General features: G+C 56.0%; 2 protein-coding genes across 3 annotated transcripts; both read right to left on the bottom strand.

The window, feature by feature from the left end:
• Positions 1–335: 335 nt before the first annotated feature.
• On the bottom strand, positions 336–16,812 carry KCNJ4 (potassium inwardly rectifying channel subfamily J member 4). Of its 2 annotated transcripts, none has more exons than XM_039725567.1 (3): positions 16,369–16,812; positions 4,017–4,192; positions 336–2,809 (listed from the first exon to the last, which is right to left on the bottom strand). In XM_039725567.1, the coding sequence occupies exons 2-3, from the start codon at positions 4,052–4,054 to the stop codon at positions 1,480–1,482; spliced, it is 1,368 nt and encodes a 455-aa protein (XP_039581501.1). In that variant the 5' UTR covers positions 4,055–4,192; positions 16,369–16,812; the 3' UTR covers positions 336–1,479. The 2 variants fall into 2 exon arrangements, with proteins under 2 accessions (XP_039581501.1, XP_039581502.1); XM_039725568.1 differs by lacking the exon at positions 16,369–16,812 and adding an exon at positions 13,221–15,686.
• On the bottom strand, positions 6,662–8,695 carry LOC120510105. The gene is given in 2 exon segments (XM_039725569.1): positions 6,662–6,913; positions 6,915–8,695. Coding segments are annotated over 2 exon segments (1,317 nt in total). The 5' UTR covers positions 8,033–8,695; the 3' UTR covers positions 6,662–6,714.
• Positions 16,813–18,083: the final 1,271 nt, after the last annotated feature.

Below are 18,083 nucleotides of genomic sequence, written 5' to 3'. Positions count from 1 at the left end.
GGGGTGATTCTACTGCTCCTGAAGGAAAATGCTCATCATGTTTTCACCTCTTTTGTGAAATGACAACAAAGTGATATTACAGGTCTAGCTTTGGTTGATGTCCTCCCTCATTCTCCCTTCACTTGCCACTAGCACAAAGATGCTTTGGGTTTTTCAATGGGGTTTTTTAATCTAGAGCAATGTCTTGCACATCTCTGCCTCTTCACCAAATGCATCTATAACCCTTCCCTGGGAAAAACACTTGCTATCTCCAAAGCAAATAATATTGCTTGGCCAATCCTACTGGTAATTTTAATGCAGACTATTCCCTATACACACATTTGTAAGACCTTCTCCCTGAGCAAATTCTCTGAGTCTCTTGTTATAGGCCTTTACCAGAGAGGTCCAGAACAAGAGAGCGCTCGTGGTGGAGCTTCCAGGGTCCAATGCCATACAAATAGCAAACACCAGCCCTAATAACCCTCATCAGTCTCTATACCAGGCTGCAGCCTTGGAGTCTGTCCTTTGCTTCCAAACCTCCCCTTGGGATATTAGACTTTATTAAAAATAAATAGTTACAAATTCTGTTTTACAGCTGATGGCATCAGGGAGAAGAATGGAGGAGGCAAAAGGAGCAAGTGGAGGGTCTGCTGTCCAGTCAGGTCACCTGTGTGCCATCTGGCTGTGCTGCGCCAGGGAGCAGTCTGAGTGTGGTAAGCACAGGGCTCTGCCTCCTCTGCCAGTATCTCAGGAGAGGAGCAGGACATGTTTTTCCAGAGGACTGGGAGAACTGGATCCAAGTCCATGGAGCCGAGCTGCTTCTGGAGGTGACAGACACCAAAAGCCAAGGAGAGTGCAGAGCAGCCTATGTAGAATGTCCTTGTCTCCTAGCTTGGCATTTGCTGTGGGAGAATATCGATTTCAGTTCTCCTTCTCTTTTATATACAGAATCATGTGCAACAAGCAACAAACATGCAAGTAAACTCCTTCCTTGAGATCCTTCCCCACTCCCTCCAAGAGTCCCAAACTCTCCCTTCTATCCTCATCTGGTCAGTGCTTAGGTGTTGCTCCTCTCCCAGCGATGGCGATGACCCTTGACAGCCATGGGGCCTACCCATAGTGAGAGGGGACAGAAAGTCTGCTCTCGCCTCAGCAGCAGAAACACTTGCTGTGGGTCCCAATCTGTCCACTGAAGGCAGGGACTCCTGTCACCTCTCCAGAGACAAGAAACCAGGCCTGCTGCCCTCCTGTCTCTGGGCAGGGAAGGGGTTCTAGCCCAAGCTGCGTACCCAGAAAGAGCAGTGTATCCTCACTCCTCTCCCAGGCATTAGGACCTGGTGAGAAAGGGAGTATATCCGAGCAGCTCCAGGCCTTGGTGTGTTTGGGGCTGAGAGGCAATCATGGGAGGCATTATCTGGTGGTGAAGGAAATTATCCAGTGTATGGGTACGGAACAGAGGAGACTGTAGGCAATGGGTGAGGAACGGGGAGGCTGGAGGAGTTAGATGGCTGACTCCCTGCGGTATGAGATTGTATCTAGAGGCAGAGTTGCCTGGAGCCGCTCCAGGTCCAGGTGGCTTCCAAAATCCATCATCTGGATGATACCTCCCTCCTCCTTGGTGTTGCCCCCTAACACCACACCCACTTCATCATCATCTTCATCTTCATCTTGACTGACAAGTGCCAGCTCATTCTCATAGCAGAAGGCACTGGGAGGTGGAGGAGAAGGTAAGATGGTCATCTTGCTTTCTTGCAGCTCCCGGGCTGAGCAGCAAGGTGTGCCAGCTACCTCGTATGTCTTGTGAAAGCGCGAGTAATCCACTTTGTAGTGGTTCTTCTCCTCAAACACGACTGGTTCAAAGCGATGACCCCAAAGGATTTCGCTAGCGAGGTAAGAGCTTCGTGCCTGTGTGGTCATGGCTGTGGCTTCCACCATCCCCTCCAGAATAACCACAATCTCAAAATTCTCCGTCTCCAGCTCTTCCTTGCCAATCCCATAGAGGGGGCTCTCCTCATCAATCTCATGAACGATAATAATGGGTGAGACCAAAAATATACGATCAAGACCCACATCGTAGCCCACATTTAGGTCCCGCTGGTCCAGTGGGAGGTATTCCCCTTCCTCCGTCATGTAGGGCTTGATGAGCTGGGCTCTGACATGGGCCTCCACAATGTGGCTCCTCCTCAGGTTGCCCACCCTCCACATGAGACACAGTTTGCCGTCCCGCACGGAGATCACGGCATGATGGCTGAAGAGAAGGGTCTGGGCCCGCTTCTTGGGCCTTGCCATCTTGGCCATGATGGTGCCAATCATGAAGGAGTCAATCACGCAGCCCACGATGGACTGCACCACAACTGCCATGATGGCCAGCGGGCACTCCTCGGTCACGCAGCGGAAGCCGTACCCGATGGTTGTCTGTGTCTCCACTGAGAAAAGAAAAGCCCCCAGGAAGCTGTTCACGTGCATGATGCAGGGCTTGAGGAGAGAGGGGCTACCTGCCACTGCCGGCGCATTGAGGTCACCATGGAAGAAAGCAATGCACCAGAAGAGGAAGCCGAAGAAGAGCCAGGAGACCAGGAAGGCGGCGGAGAAGATCATCAGCATGTACCGCCAGCGCGTGTCCACACAGGTGGTGAAGATGTCGGCCATGTAGCGCTGAGATTTGTTGCTCAGGTTGGCAAAGTAAACGTTGCACTGGCCGTTCTTCTTCACGAAACGGTTGCGGTGCTTCCGCCGGGGAGCGTGGCCCTTCCCATTCCGGCTGTGCCCGTTCATGCTGCCCAGAGTAGAGACCTTGTGTCCATCCTCTTCGGTGGAGACAATGCTGTACCTGGGAGCAGAAGAAACAGGCACTTCCATCAGGAATCCATGAAGGGTAACAGCAACCACTGAGACAGCAAGGGCAGGAGACGTGGGTGGTTCACAGGGCTACAGGACCACCCTGCTGGAACTCACAACAGCACGTTTCAGTGATTATTGCACCGTGGTGCCAACCTGACCACACTGGTGGACATCCGCTGCAATGTTTGCTGAGTGTTGCTGCCTGGAGGTTGCCTCTAGCAAAGTCCTGACAGGCCAGCACAGCAGCAGCAGCTTGTAGCTCTGTGGTATCTTCCAGCATTTATGGTGAGAAGGGATACAAGGCTTTGAAACCTGACAGTAGCTGGGACAGCCAGGAAGCCTGGGAACAAGCACCTACAGCCTGACCACATTTTGATCCTCATATAATATAAGGCTGCGAGTTTCTATTTTCTCCTCTGCTCTGCTCACTGATTTCATGGTGTGTGGTGACAATGTTTATACACTTCCTGCCTCAGGACAATTCTGTTGCCACAGCAACATGTGTGTCTTCCAGCATCCCTTATCCAAAGCCAAAGGTGTAATTTGGAAACCAAGCCAAAGCACTGGCGGTTTCCTTGGCAGAAGCTACACACACACTTTCTGGGAAACCTTTCCCCCTCTGGCTCCCCTCCCTTGCAGTCAGCTCTGACACTGCCCCTCATGTGATCCCGTGACACTTGCAGATACTCCTTAAAGATGTGATGGTAGACGGTGCTCTGACCACCGGGGAAACCAAGAGAGTGCACTGAAGCACAAAGACTCTCTGTCCTCACGCCAGACAAGCTGCAGCCTCACAGGACCCTGCGAGTCTCTCTCTCCCCCCTCTGTGGTGTTGACATGTCAGCTGGAGTCCCCCAGAATGGGCCTCCATCTCATGGCAAGGACAGCACTGGTGGCTGAACATGTGATTCCCAGGAACATGTGGCTTCTCCAGTGCTGCTGGAATCTGTAATTTCTGGTTCAGCACCATGCAGTGCTTTGCTTCTCCTCCATAGTATTCCTCCAAACACTACCCCTACATATGGCATGTTTTGGATTGGAGAAGGAGAGAAGAGTCATTCCTTGGAACAGGAAAGCCACTGACAGGTAATTTGAGAAGAATATATCAAAAAGCAGTCTGAAGTTATGGTCTGAGGGGCCAGATGAGGAGGAGCAGTCACTGAGGGCAGCAGCATCTCGAGAGGACGGTTACTCACCGATTGACTCGGACGCTGCCCATGGCTTGCTCGGTCATCGGGTGTCAGGGGGCCGTGGGAGCTGGCAGGGCGTGGGAGCTCATGCAGCAGCACTCACGTGGGACTGGGCAGCTCCAGGTTTCACCTCTGGCGAGCTGGGACCAGCGCTGCCATTGCGATTGCTCCTGGGCACGCGCCTGGCGGAGAAGGACAAAGCACAAGGCGGTGAGATCCCCCGGCAGCACCCATGGCAGTCCAGAGCGGCGGGCACAGCGCTGCCAGCCTTTTGGCACCTTGGGGCACCTGCTGCAGCCTGGCTGGACAGCTGAGGAGCTGATGGGTGCAGACTGGGTGCACGGCCCGCAGACCCCGCGCTCCCAGCAGAGGAGCAGGGCCGGCCGGTCACCGCTCTCCAGACCAAGGGCACAGCAGCTGAGCAGCTCACAGGGCCCTTGCCCTGAGCCATTTTATTAATATCAGAGCTTACACCAGGGCGAGAGCTCAGCCAGGCTAAATACCTCTCACACAAGGACTAACAAAACACAGGAATGCACAACAGCCCGCAGGGATCCCCGGCAGCCCAGCCTAACCCTGAGGGGATTTTTTCCAGGGTGTGCAGAACACCCTGTTTCATATAAAAGAAGGAAAGCAAAGGGTAGAACCCAAAAGAACTGATGGAAAGGAGGGGCTCAGGAGCAGCCAAAGAGAAGGCAGTTAGAGGAAACAAACCTTGAGACATGCCCTGTGTACAGCATCCAAGGAGCAGCTCAGCAGCAGAGTCCTGCGAGGATGTCCAGCAGATGTCCCAACCCAGTCCTCCCAGAACAGAAGGATGGGGAAGCCAAAGACCCAAGAGCCAACCTATTCCACCTGCCCAGAGCTGCTGGGAAGTGAAATGCGCTGCGGGGGTAATGACTCACAGATTAGGAAGGGTTTTGTACACCCATGCTAATCCTGCTCTGTAGCCTTTGGATTACAGCAGCCAGTGCTGAGTGTGGATGCAGACAGTGTCAGCTAGTCTATTTCCTCCTCACCAATGAACATCCACTGGTTGCCAGATACAGGAAAAGATACAAGGATTTTGGGATCAAATGTTTGGGATCAGAGCTGTTTGCAAGTGGTTGTGCACGGACAGGAGAGAGGAATAACAAATGATGTTGCCTAGGATAGAAAAGCTGGTGAGAGCCACCCTTGTCCCATCAGCAGTGCCCCAGAATGGGGCTGCACATGGCCAGGGATGCCCACCAGGATGCCACTGCTTTCCCCAGTTAGGATCAGAGACTGGAAAGTTGCAAGAAGGGAGTTCCAGACATCACCTCTGATGGGAACTGAGGCAGTTAAAGCTCTGCAGCAACACAAACAAGGTTGTTCAGACCAAGAGTATTATGGGACCAGGAGGAGAAAACAACCTTGTAATCCGCAACTCACCATACAGAGACAAAAGGGAACAGCTGCCCAAAAATCCCCATCAGGAAAAAGCACTTTGACACTGAACACTGCCAGCTCCCACCAGCTCACTGCCCTACAACATCATGAAGTCAGTTTGGCCAGGAATTTTGGCAGACCCTGGGGCTGGTAACCCAAGTTAATCAGAAATGTTGATGTGATGGAGAGGTCAGTTCATACCCACAGATGGTCCTGCTGGGATAAAGCTGATTAGAGCTATCTCATGGTGAGTTCAGACTGCAGGGTCCCACATCACTTTGGGAGGCGGCAATGTTTAGGTTGTACCAGTTTAGGTACGTCTCATGGTGAGTTCAGACTGCAGGGTCCCACATCACTTTGGGGGCGGCAATGTTTAGGTACAGTTTAGGTACAGTTTTGTACCAGTTTAGGTACAACCCTCTGTGCCACCCCAGCCAGGAGAGGAAAGGCATCTTCTTCAACTGGCATCATTCTCAGCCAGCCTGGATATGCCAAGCTCATCCTTAGCCAGCGCTGACCCCAATAACACAGGGAAGGCCCTGCCACGCAGCCAGGAGAGGAAAGGCATCTTCTTCAACTGGCATCATTCTCAGCCAGCCTGGATATGCCAAGCTCATCCTTAGCCAGCGCTGACCCGATAACACAGGAAGGCCCTGCCACAGCTCACACATATGAGTAACTCACAATATCCTGAAAGTTTCTACAACCGATGACTCTCTTTCTGCAGCTGCAAAAACAGATGAACCATCTCTAGCGATTTTGGATTTCTGGCCCAGGCAGCAGCCAGCTCCAAAGGAAAGGAAGGAGGACCTAAGGCTTTGTGAAAATGTGTGCAGCAACATCTGGAGGTCTGCTCCTCACCTTTCCCCCCTTCCCAAGAAGGGGCAAAGGAAGCAGATGAAATACAAGGGCTTGGTTTATCTCCAGTTCAGGCTGGTACAGCTATGGGATGGGATGAGCACACTGTGTAAGAGCACTGCATCCTGTGGTGCTGTGTTTCCTCCTGGCTTCCACGTGGAAGCTCATGTCAGCCGGAGCTGTGGCAGAGTCCACCATGGCTGGACCATGCAGCTCAGAGCCTGGGCAGCCAGAGTGCCCAAACAGAGTATCAGCAGCTAAAACCACACCACTACCTGCACTGGTACTTAATCACAAGGAAAGTATTCCCACAAAGGACGAAGGCTACCAGTCCGAGCACACACATTTGAGAGTGGGAAAGTAAATGCTTTTATTTGCAGTGAATGGTTACAAGTGAGAGAACGATGGCCTCGGACCATGCACGGATCCATGGAACTCACGCAGAACTGCACTCATAGATCTTTCTCTGCTTAAAATTTGGGAATTTTTCTGGTGGATTCAAGGACCTCAGTAACAATGGGCAGAATTTCTGAGGCAGGAACTGCCTGAGGGAGGCATCATTGCCCATTAGGAGCTTGTGGGAGTTTTGCCTGGTGAAGTCCAAGTTGTGCTTCAGTGCTTCCAGGCCAGTCTGTTCTCAGCTTTTCATTCTCCAGCTTGCATCTCTCCAGCTGTCCTTGGAGCATAAAGATCTGCTGCTTCAGCCTCTCCACGTTTGTTTCGGCATTCAGAGCGCGCTGGGTTGTGAGCTGAAGATAACACTCAGTCTGCCGGACTAAGGACTGGAGCTCCTGGGCTTCCCTCTCTCGTTCAGCCTGGCTGATCTTCAGCTGATCCTTCAGGCTCGCCACCACGCACGCCTGTCTCTTCAAGTTGTTCTGGAAGTTGTTAAACATTCTCCCGGCCATGGCGTTGTCCTTCCTGAGTGCAGCATTCTCTCCCTGGAGCCTGTCATACTGTTCCCTGAGCATGTTGTACTCCTCCCTGAGCACGACGTCCTGCCCCATGACCACAGCCCTGTCCTTCTTGAGCTGTTTGAACGCCTGCCTGAGTGTGAAATTCTCCGCCTCGAGCACGACGTTCGCATTCCTGAGCATTCCGTACTCTGACCTGAGGATGTTGTTCTCCTGCCACAGGGAGTCGTAGGTGGGCCGCAGGGGCCGGGGCTCTCTGTCCTTGCTGTCCTCGCCGCCCTCCCCGCGCAGCACGTGGGGCTCCGCTCCCGTGCTGCTCTCTGGCAGCCCCACGTAATGGGCACTGGCATGGGCCTGCGTGCCAGCGGCCTCTGTCCCCAAGTGCTGGCCTGAGCTGTGCTGGAGAGGGTCATGGAAGCCACTTGGTGCTGTACCAGCCTTTTGGGGGGCAGGCAACGTCAGGTGCCCAGGAAGGTGGTAGGTCGGGCTGGGCTTCTCATCTCCAGCCAAGCTGTCGGACGTTCTCATGTCTTTGTAAAATGGTTCCTGAAACTCCCGATCTTCCTTCTCAAGCTCATGCTTGGACAACCCCACCTGTTTCTCTTTCACCATGTAAGAGTCTTCAGGAGTTGGGGGAGATTTGGGTTCTTCCAGATTCTCTGTCTTATTTTCATCTGTGCTGTTACTGCTCTTGCACGAGGGTGGAAGAGGGTCAGAAGGGCGGGAATTCCCTGATTCTTCACTGTTATCATCACCACCATCGTTGGCATCACCTAGCAAGCCTTGAGATTCTGGGTAGACCATCATCATTAGCCCAAAGATGCGAGCTGGCCGTGACATTTTTCAGGATGCTCTCAGCTGCAGTAAGCAGGAGTATCCAAACTGTGTTCCTGGAGTGCAGGCCATACAGGCTGTTGACACTGACAAGCAGCGTGCTGCCTTCTGCAGCCTCAGCAATGCTTGTTGTGGCCACCCAAATCCCTCTGTTTAGAACACCGGAATGTTCAGCAGAGACACATACCTCTGCATCTTGGCTCTGGGGACAACTGGAACCACCAACATTCCAAGGTCTGTGATGTCATCGAGCTCCATGTGCTGAGTTGTCAGAAGCAGGGGAGGGGGAGGAAGCAATCAACTGCTGTCCTGATTCTGTCTAGGACTGCGTTAATTTTCTTCGTAGTAGCCAGCACAGTGCTGGCTGATAACACAGACTTGTTGGAGTTGTTGTTTAGTGGCTTACTCCAAGACAAGGACTTTTCTGCTGCCCATGGTCTGCCACTGAGGAGCTGCACAGGAATCCAGGAGGGAGGATGGCCAGAACAGCTGGTCCAAACTAGCCAAAGGGATAGTCTATGCCACAGAACACCCTGCCCAGAATATAACTGGGGGTTTTAACTGGAAGGGGCTGATGAATGCCTGGGGACACGCTGGGCATCAGTCATTGGGTGGTGAGTAATGGGGTTGTGCACCACTTGTTTCTCTTGGGTCCTGTTATTCTCTCTCTCGGTGTTTATTAGATTACTATTTATATTATTATTATTACTATTTCTATTATTATTAATAATAATAATAACAATATCATTAACATATGTATTATTGTTATATTTTGTTTCAATGATTAAATTGTTGTTATTTCAAGCCACAAAGTTGACCTTTTCTTTTCGATTCCCCTGCCCACTGTGGCTGGGGGCACTGAGAGGGAGAGAGGGGCTGATTGATACTTAAGCTGCCTGCTGGGGTTAAACCACAACAGCTGCTAAAGGTGGTTTTGGCAGCGTGAGGATAAGCTGTCCTGCAGGTGTAAGGCTGACCCCAGCTGGGGGATGCTGCCGGTGAGCAGAGAGCAGCTCATGATAAAGGAGGGACAGGGACGATCCAGCCCAGGCAGGCAGCATGGCTCAGAGGGGACAGCCCTGTCCCACAGCGTGCTGAGACATCTCCACCAGCAAGGTCAAGCCACTGGCACCTGGCTGGGGCTCACCCTGGACAGGGGCAGGAGATGTCACCAGCACTTTGGCCAGCAGCTTCGGCATGGCTCTAAGCTGAGCGGCCAGTGGAGGGTCCACGCTGTGGTGCTGCCAATCTGATTCATCCCTGCTGCCAGCTGGCACAGGGAAGTGTTAGTAATACCAAGTGCCACAAACTCAGAGCGGCACGAGCCAGGAGACGAACAAAAATAAACACGATTCCCACTTCCACCCCAACACACCCCCACAGCGCGTGGTGCCGCCATGGGAAGGACAGACAGGCAGGCAAGAAATGCCTGGGCTGGGGACTGCTGCCACTTTGGGTCACTGTCCCTCCTCAGCAGCCAGGGTCACCACTGACATCCCCTGCTGCCAAAATCGATGCCACCAGCTTGGCAAGGACTGGGGGCTTACCAGGAGCCCAAACCCTGTGCAAACATGGTTCAAATGGCTGCAAAAACGTCCCATTGCAACTTGGAAACCTGAAACAAAAAGGGAATGAAAGGGGAAGGCTCAGAGGTGTCTCCAGCAGAAGGGGATTATATTCATATCCTGAACAGCCTGTCACATGGACAAGGGGGAGGAAAGCCTGGCTGAGGACAGAGACACAAATCCAGAGCATGCCTGAGGGCATTTCTTGGAGCTTGCTCTGCCTCCTGAGACCCACATGTGAAGCAGGAAGCTGCAGAGTCAGTGGCAATCCTGTGGAGTGCTCTGAAACCAAGCTGGTGGGTGCAGCAAGGAGAGCGGCTAGGCAGGAGGCTGCAGCCTGGACAGAAGCCTCCCCATCCCTGTGCTGCCTGTCCTGGGTGTACAGGAACACCCATGAATTTATGGCCTGCAGAAGCCCCCCAGCATTTTTGAAAGCTGCTGCAGCCAGCATGGGTGTCACAGCCCCTGCCTTGCAGCATTGAAGCAGCCAGCCAGATGGGTCTCCAGGGCCCAGCAGCTGCTTCCAGCCCCAATCCTGTGCTACCCTCCCCTCCTTCCCAAGCACTTTCCCCCTCCTGTGGCTTAGACTGAGCAATGCCAGGGACACCACCGCGGTGCTGCAGTCATCTCCTCCTTCCCGTGTGACACCGTGCTCCAGCAGCACAAGCCATCACACCAGCCCACGCTGCCACCCCAGTTCTGCTCTGGCCCTGAGAGGCACGTGGGGCTGCGCTGCTGCTGTCCCTTTCCAAGGGATCTGCAGGATAATAAGGTCAAGGTGCTGGTGCCAGGGCAGTGCCTCCCTTGCTCCATCCTCTGTACACGGTGCAGTGCCTCGCACTCCCAGTCTTTCTCCAGCCCCTGCCAGAGTAGATCATATATTGTCAATCCTTCCTTAAATTTGCAATGGAAGAGTCTCATGAAACAGAACAGAAAAGTCCACGCTACAGCACTCCCCCACTTCTCTTTTTATAACAACCGTATCTGGTGCTCTGGGACATACACTGTGAGCGACAACGATGGAAAAATCCCAGGGTATTTTTACACTCTTAGTCTTTGCTTTATCTGGAGTTGTCTGGCAAATGCTTCTCTCCTGTCTGTGGTCAATGCCGCAGCCGCTGGTGGCTCTGCTTTGTGCCTTTGTCCCCGTTACCGGCTGCCTGGGATCAGCATCCAGCAGCCTGCCAGCTCGGGCACGGTGACAGCACGGCAGACGAACTTCTCGCCTCTCGGGGAGTCAGGGCGGAAACACTGAGGAAAAGCTGAGCAGGGACCTCTCTGCCTTTTTGCAGAGCCTTGCAGACCCGCAGCGTTCAGTGCGTCCTCTCCATCCCCTTTGTAACTCCGTCTCTCCTCCTGTTCCTCACGGATATCCCCAGGGTTGGTGCAGGCAGCTCTGTGCCGAGGGGTCTGTCCTGCACAGGAGGCAGCGGCCGAGCTCTCGCTGCTCCGTGCCGGCAGGGCAGGCTGCCAGGCGCTGTACGGGCACAGCCACCGTGCAGGAGAGTTTTACCATATTAAAAAGGCAACTGACATATGGAAGGTGAGGGGAGGAAGCTGTAATCAACTCGATACCATTTTTATATACACACTTCTGCCTTTTCGTTCAATAATTATAAATAGATCAGGTGCCAACAGTCCCCATCTGCCCCTCAAGGCGTGATCCGCTGACCAGTTTCCCTCTCCAAAAGAGGATTTTATTCATGTGCCTCTGCCCGGTTTATATTTTGGAGTGGAGTGAGAAGGGGGGATATTTTTTCCCCCTGTGAAGCTCTGGAGCCTGAGGATGGGTAATATGAAAACAAAACAAAATGATTTGAAGTTAAACCATCTCAGTGTGTGACTCAGAGCTATTCATAGCTCCCTGAAGCCAGCTGCAGCAACGGAGCCAGAAGGATTCTGCCCGTATTATTATTCCAATTACCATCTGAATTAAAAGTTTGAGCAGTGATCAGCCCACATGCTGATGGGAGGGGGAGAGAAAAAAGCGAAGAGAGAAGGAGAGAAAGAGTGAGAGGGAGAAAAAACAGATAAAAATGGGAACTACACAAAGGTGCCCGGGATGACAAAGTCAGGGAGAGGCACAGAAAGGTGACAGCATCACCTCCCGCCCGCTCCCACACCGCCCCAGCGATCCCTGCTGCGGCTGCACCGTCCAGACAATGGCGCTGCGAGAGGAGCTGCCTACTCCGCAGGATCTCAGACTGACTGCGGGATACCCCGCGGTGGGGCTGCTGGGGCTGGCACCGGCATTCACCCACTCCTCTCTGGCCAAAATGGGGCTGGGGGTGGACTGGGCAGGGTTGTAAGGAGAGGGTGCTGCTGGAGTGGCAGCTGGGGAGAAGCCCCTGCTTTTTCTTGCTGAGTGAGGAAGGTGGGTGTTATTCTCTATAGCTGGCATCACGGGAAAAATTAAATGCTCAGAAGGTCCCTGGCCTTCCTGGGGTGGTGTTCTTGGCCAAAAAGGAACTGAGCTTTTGTAGCAGCCAGGGTGCAGACTGCATCCCACCTGCTCCTGAGGAAACACGGGGGCTGGCATACCCCCAGCACCCTGCCGCCAAAACCGTGGACTAGACCCCGAAAAGGTGGGTGCAAAACCTGCAAGAGCTGAGAAACTGAAGGCTCTGGACTGTCCCTGAGGTCCTCACATCCCAAGCAGATACAGTGCACCCAGGTCACCTCCTCCAGCTTCCTAGCACAACTGCAGAGTGCAAAGGGTGTCTTCACTAATCTCCACATCCCTGGAACTCCCTTCACTGGGCATCCTGCCCCGTGGAGCCCTGATGTAAGGCCATTCCCAGCAGCATCCCTTCACCATCTCTAAAGCACAAAGTGCCTGGTCATGTGGGATGTCTTGATGGCTTTTGGCTACTCAGGGGACAAGGATAATTACCAGAGTGCAGGAAAAGGGGGCTAAGAGTGGCTTGCATCATCTGCCTGCCTGCTGCAGTTGTGGTCTTGACAGGGCAGGGATGGACTGCTAGTGACTCTGCCAAGCACGCAGCAAGACAGGTGCCTGCAAATAGTTTATGAATGATGATAACAGCAGCGACAGCAGCAAGGGGAGCAATAACCAGGGCAAAGCCTGCTCTGTACCGAGCCCCTGATCGAGAGGCTGCAGCCACTTCTCTGCACCCAGCCGAGTTCCCAGCCTGGCCTGGCTGCTAAGCACTACCCCATCAGCGACAGGGGAAAAAAAACCTTCCTTCACCCCCCCCTGTCGCTAGGCTAACAGGGAGCTGAGCAGAGCCACGAGCCTCCTGGAAGGGCCCCAGCTGCTCCCCTTTCACCGTGCTGGGGCGCCAGAAACAGAGCAGAGGGAGCATCCCAGGTAAGCTGAAAGCCGCATTCCCGCAGAGAGGGGATCAAGTATTTCCCCACAGGTTTGCAGACTTGTATTGCTGCGGCTTGACCCGCGGTTTAACAAGCACCTCTGGAAGGAGTGAAGCCCAAGCGGTGCCCGGCTCACCCAGCACGGAGGAGCACTGCCCGCTCCTTGCCCCGGCTCTCGGGCAGGGAGGGGCTGCCATCGCGGCAGTCGGGCTGGGCACAGCGGGACACGGCGGGTCCTGCACAGCGCCAGGAGTGCCAAATCCCCCCCTGCTCTCCGCGGGATCCTGCCTGCTCACCTGCCTGTCGCCTGTGGCGCTGCCCGCGGCTCCTGCCCGCTCCCCTCCGCCCAGACACGAGGCTCTCTCTCGGTGCTGGGAGCAGCGCGAACAGGAGAGGAGAGGAGTTCTGAGGCCGCTGTGCCAGGTCCCGCGGCAGGCACCGCCTCTTCACGGTGCCATCGAGCTTTTCAGAGGGTGAAGCGCCTGTGTGCCCGGCTCGGGGGTGCCCGGTGCCCTTCAGCCCCGCGCTCACCGGCGGGGCCGATCCGCGCAGCTCTCCCGGGCTTTGCCCTCCTCTGGGGCACAGGCGCTTTCCACATCCACCTGCTCTGGCTCCTTTCAGCTGGGCAGTCTGCGCGGGTGCTTGTGCTCGCTGCCAGCAGGAAGGGAGCGGGGAGAGCCCGGCTGAAGGCAGGGGAAAGGAGAGCAGGCAGCAGAGAGGCAGCTGGGACAAGGCCAGCAGCTCTTTGTACCAACGCTGGTACCGCTTGCCGGGGAGGGAAGGAGGTGGGGAGATGTGTCAGGGTCGTTTCTCCGAGCCTTTTGCAGGGGACAGAATGGGGGACGCTGCTTCCCTCATTATCAAACAGCACCAGGCTCCCTCTGAAGTGTTTCGGGAGAAATGTTGCCATAGAAATAAAACAGCCGTCCAGATTGTGAGGGGCAGACCCACTGCCACGGTGGCAGGGTGTGGGCAGAGCGGCGGCAGGAGCCCCTGGCTGGCAGCGTGGGGAGGTGCCGGGCTGGAGAGCACCTTGTTCTCCAGGCTCTGGTCCCCAGTGAGGGCAACAGTGGTGCTGCTGTGCCAGCATGGCCGGTGCCAGGCGATGGTGGGCATCTCCTCCCCAGGTAAACCATGGGTGAATGCCAGAAGTGTCCCTGAAGCAAGCTGCCTGCTGCCAGGCTCCCAGGAGGACAGGCATGGAGGTGCCTGGATCTCTGAGGCCACAGGAACAGGGTCACGTTGCAGCCAACTCCCATCCCTCAGCAGCCTGTGCCAGGCACCACCTTCACTGCTGAGCCTCAGAGGTCTGAGGGCCAGAACCAGCTCAAAAGCAGCCCTTGCCTGTCCCAAGCCCCAAGAAGGGGCTCCAATCCCAACCATCACCACCAAAACCACCTTGTCTGGTGAGGAAAACGGCTGCCGGCGCCTCTGGGGGCTCCTGTGAGGCCTCTCGGCCCTGCTGAGGGGCACAGCAGCAGCGCTGTCAAGGAGCAGGGGCTTGGCCTGACTCGGTTCCGCAGACGCCCCACTCAGCCCGTGCCATTCACGGAAAAACGAGCGGCAGCGGAGGCCGGGAGCCGCGCGGGTGAGCGGGGATCGATGGCTGAGACGCCAGCATCCATCGATGGATGGCGGGCCCACTGCAGGGACAGGGGGATGGGGCTGGCTGAGGCACAGGGCACTCACTGCTCCACTGATGGCACCACGCCGCGGGCACAGGTGCCCACCACCGTGCCCTCCTCCCCCTTGCTGGCACCTCCTGTCACTGTCACCAGCCCAGGGATGCAGCTGCTTCCCGGGTGTGGCCGATGGCTGGGCCTGGGGTGGCCAAGAGGCTGGAGGGGTCGGTGGGAACTGGTCCTGCCAGGTAATTCCATCCCTCCCCGGCCACCTCCCGGCTTTCTGGTTTTCATTGCAAACCATGGTTGGGGGCTGGAAGGGACAAGGACCACTGCCTGCCCTCCTGCCAGCACCACGCGTCGGGGCACTTGATCTGAGCACCTGAACAGGGAGAGATGGAAGGAAAAAAAAGGTGGAGGAGAGGGAATCTGCTTGCCTCCAGATCAGCCCTCTCCAGTTTATCCCCTCTGTGGCCATCCTCACCATTTGTCCTCTTCCCCACCACTCCCTGTCCACAGCAGATTCATGCTTCCCCTAAGGCAGATATTTGCCCTGTATCAATTATTATTTCCAGTGTCTGCAAACAGGAGTGGCCACACACTGCCAGGGTGTCTCTGTGGGTGTCCCTTCTGGTGGTGAATGGAGAAGGGACACATTCCCTTGTCTCTGCCAAGATGTATTCCCCATGCACCTGCCTGATGGCTCCCAGGCTCCAGGTAACCCCAAGCCCTGGGCTCATCCACACCTCCCATCCCTTGGGGATGGCTCCTCCCAAGAAGCCAGGGAGGGCACGGAGCAGGGGCTGAAGGCAGCCCTGGAGCCACGTCCCCTCTGTTCCCGTGCACACCGTCACCATCTGCCCTTCCCAGCACACCCCCAGGGGGAGAAGGGGAGAAGGGAGAGGTCCCAGAGCTGCTCTTTGCTTTGCCATCGATGGAGTCAGGGCTGGGCAGCAGGGATAGGGCACTCCAGGCTCTTGCCAGAAGGATTTGGATGGCTCCAGGCTGTTTGCCCAGGGGGGAGGGGGCTGAAGGGCCAGGGATGTCCGAGGTGATCTGCCAGCACCATGCAGACCTGCCTGCCCATCCCTGCCCGCTGGGGAAGCTGACCTCGCCCACAGGGAGCAAAGGCAGAGTTTCTCTGGCAGCTTCCCCGTGGCTTCCTCCTGATCTCCTTCACCCAAAGCCACTGTCCAGAAGACCCTTTGCACCGTGCCTGTCTTGGGGGGTGTTGGAGCACCAGTGGCAGGATCAGCCATGCTGGGGCTAGGAGAGGTGGAAGGCAAGGGAAAGGGGGGCAGATCTGGAGCCCGAAAAGCTCCACAGGAGAACAAACACATCCACTTCAGCCCCATTGGCACCTGCGAGCCTGCAGAGCAGGCCTCCCGCTGCCTTTTTCTGTGTGAACCGGCCGGGGCCAGCACAGAGAAGAACCCACAGAGCAGGAGAAGCAAAAGGTGAGCAAGACCCAGCCCGGGGCTAGGAGACACTACGAAAACTGCAAAAATGAAGAAGTTACCTGCAAAGGGGCCGAAGTCAGGGTGGCAAGGGGGCGGGGAGGGAAGTTGGGGAGGTTTAGAGGCAGGAGCCCACCCCTGCCCCTCGGCCCGCGGGAGCTGTGCGTGCATACGCCATGCACACAAGGCAACTTTATTATTCACTGGCACGCTCGCACGAAGCCACGCATCTCTCCCTAAGTTATATTTATAGCCGCTCCTCGGAGCGAACGCGAATGAAACAATGCATTATTTCGCTAAGGGAGAAAAGCCCTTGCCGCTCTCCTGCCGGCGAGGAGAGCAGCGCGCCCGGCGCCGCCTCTTACCCGGGTCCTGCCGAGGGCTGCCGCCTGCTCCAGCCGTGCCCAGCAGCATCAGAGGCGGCGGGGAGCGGCCGCGCTCTCCATCTCACCATGAGCCGCCTCAGCCGGACCGCAGGAATCGGGGAATTCTCCCTGCAGTCCTCGCTCGCCTCCAGCCTAGGTTTATTTTTTTCCCCTCCGAAGAGCTACTTCTCCGCTGCGACCTGCTCCTCTCCCAACTCTGCCCTGCCCACGCCAGCGCTCTCCTTCTGCCTCTGCCTCTCAGAATTTTTTGCTCCCAGGAGCGTCCATCCCACGGAGTGCTGATGTGCCTTCGTGGCTCAGCGACGGGTTTAGGTCTCCCCCTCCTGCCCGGCTCCCTCCTTCTCTGGCATTGTTTTCCCTTGCCCCTTGCTGCCCCCCTGCTCTAGTCCCCAGATCCCCCCTCTCCCTGACTCCCTGCCTCCCTCGGCGCTCCCTCCCTTTCGCTGGCTGCCTCTCCCCCTCGCTGATTGCTATGCAGTCTGTAGCTGAGAAGTCAGTAACTCCGTGGTAGGATCCAACAGCTTTCCGCTACTTTAGCCCATCCTCGCATGTGAGCTCAGAGCTGCGGAGCCGCCGTGGGGGAGACAGAGCAGCCATCGGCAGCGGGAAAGGGATGGAGGGGCCGCCCGGTGCCCCCGGGAGGTGAATCCTCCTCCTGGGCTGCTGCACGGAGATTAAATAACCACCGGCAGACGGGTTTTCCCACCTGGATTTGGGGTGCTGGGCTGGCACCTCGCCCTGAGGAAGGAGCAGGCTCTCCCAGCTGGTCCGGAGGGTTTGCTGTGGGGCATTGCCTCCCCGCTCTACAGAGCAGGAGATTTCCTGCCGGGATGAGCAATCCCGGGACAGCGGCTGGACACGAGGGACCAGCCCTCGGGGCTCCAGGACAGTGCACAGCCCTCCTGCTGGGAAACCTGTCCAAGAAATCTCTTTTGGGTCTCCATGGCCAGCAGCACCTCAGAGGCTTTAAAAAGGTCACTTCTTGGTGACAGGGAGAGAAGGCAGGGGACTCTGCTGCACAAAGAGAGGCTGAAGAGGCCCCTGACTGCACAGGCAGTGGCTGCAGGCACAGGGTCCTGGGGACAGCCCTGCTCCAGGACAGCGTTTTTGGGGACATGGTTTCCCTCTTGGTGTCTCGTTTGCTGTCCCCAGGGTTAAGGCCTGTGCTGAAAAGTCAAAGAATATTAAAAAACCCCTTCTAAAAAATCTCCTGGGGGCCCCAATCCTGCAAGGACCATGACCCTCCCTCCCAGAATCCTCCCAAGGTGTGGCCCATGGGGTGACCCCTGCACAACATGCTGTGGAGCCTGCTTTGCCCCACCTGCACCAGTGAACCCCGCCGTGGTGAGCACAGCCTGCTCCCACCTGGCAAAGCCACTGCCAGGGCAGCAGGGGGTGCTGGGCTGGGTTTAGTGGCTCCATGCAGGTGAGCAGCTGCAAACCAGGAGCTCATCAGCCTCCTGCATGGGTCAGTTCACCCCAGGGCACCCCTGGCTGCTCCCTGCAGCACCTGGATGGAGCAGGGCCAGCCTGTCCATCCCCTCTGCAGCCATCCCTACGAGGACCTCATTCAGAGGGATACTTGCTTTCCCAAAAGCTCTGTCTCTAGGGCCTGTTGTGGGGCTGCTTCCCAAGAGCCACTGCCCAGTGTCTGCCCAGCTGCTCTTTGGCAGAGCGTCCCATCCCTCTGGCAC

Source organism: Passer montanus, unplaced genomic scaffold (assembly GCF_014805655.1).
Source record: "Passer montanus isolate IOZ18808 unplaced genomic scaffold, ASM1480565v1 scaffold55, whole genome shotgun sequence".
Lineage (NCBI taxonomy): Eukaryota > Metazoa > Chordata > Aves > Passeriformes > Passeridae > Passer > Passer montanus.
Note: the sequence above shows the minus strand (reverse complement) of the source record. Positions and strands in the feature narration are given on the sequence as shown.

Coding starts and splice junctions, on each gene's coding strand:
- KCNJ4 (XM_039725567.1), bottom strand. CDS start 4,054: ATGACCGAGCAAGCCATGGGCAGCGTCCGAGTCAATCG. Junction 2,810..4,016: donor GGCAGCGTCCGAGTCAATCG/GTGAGTAACCGT, acceptor TTCTGCTCCCAG/GTACAGCATTGTCTCCACCG.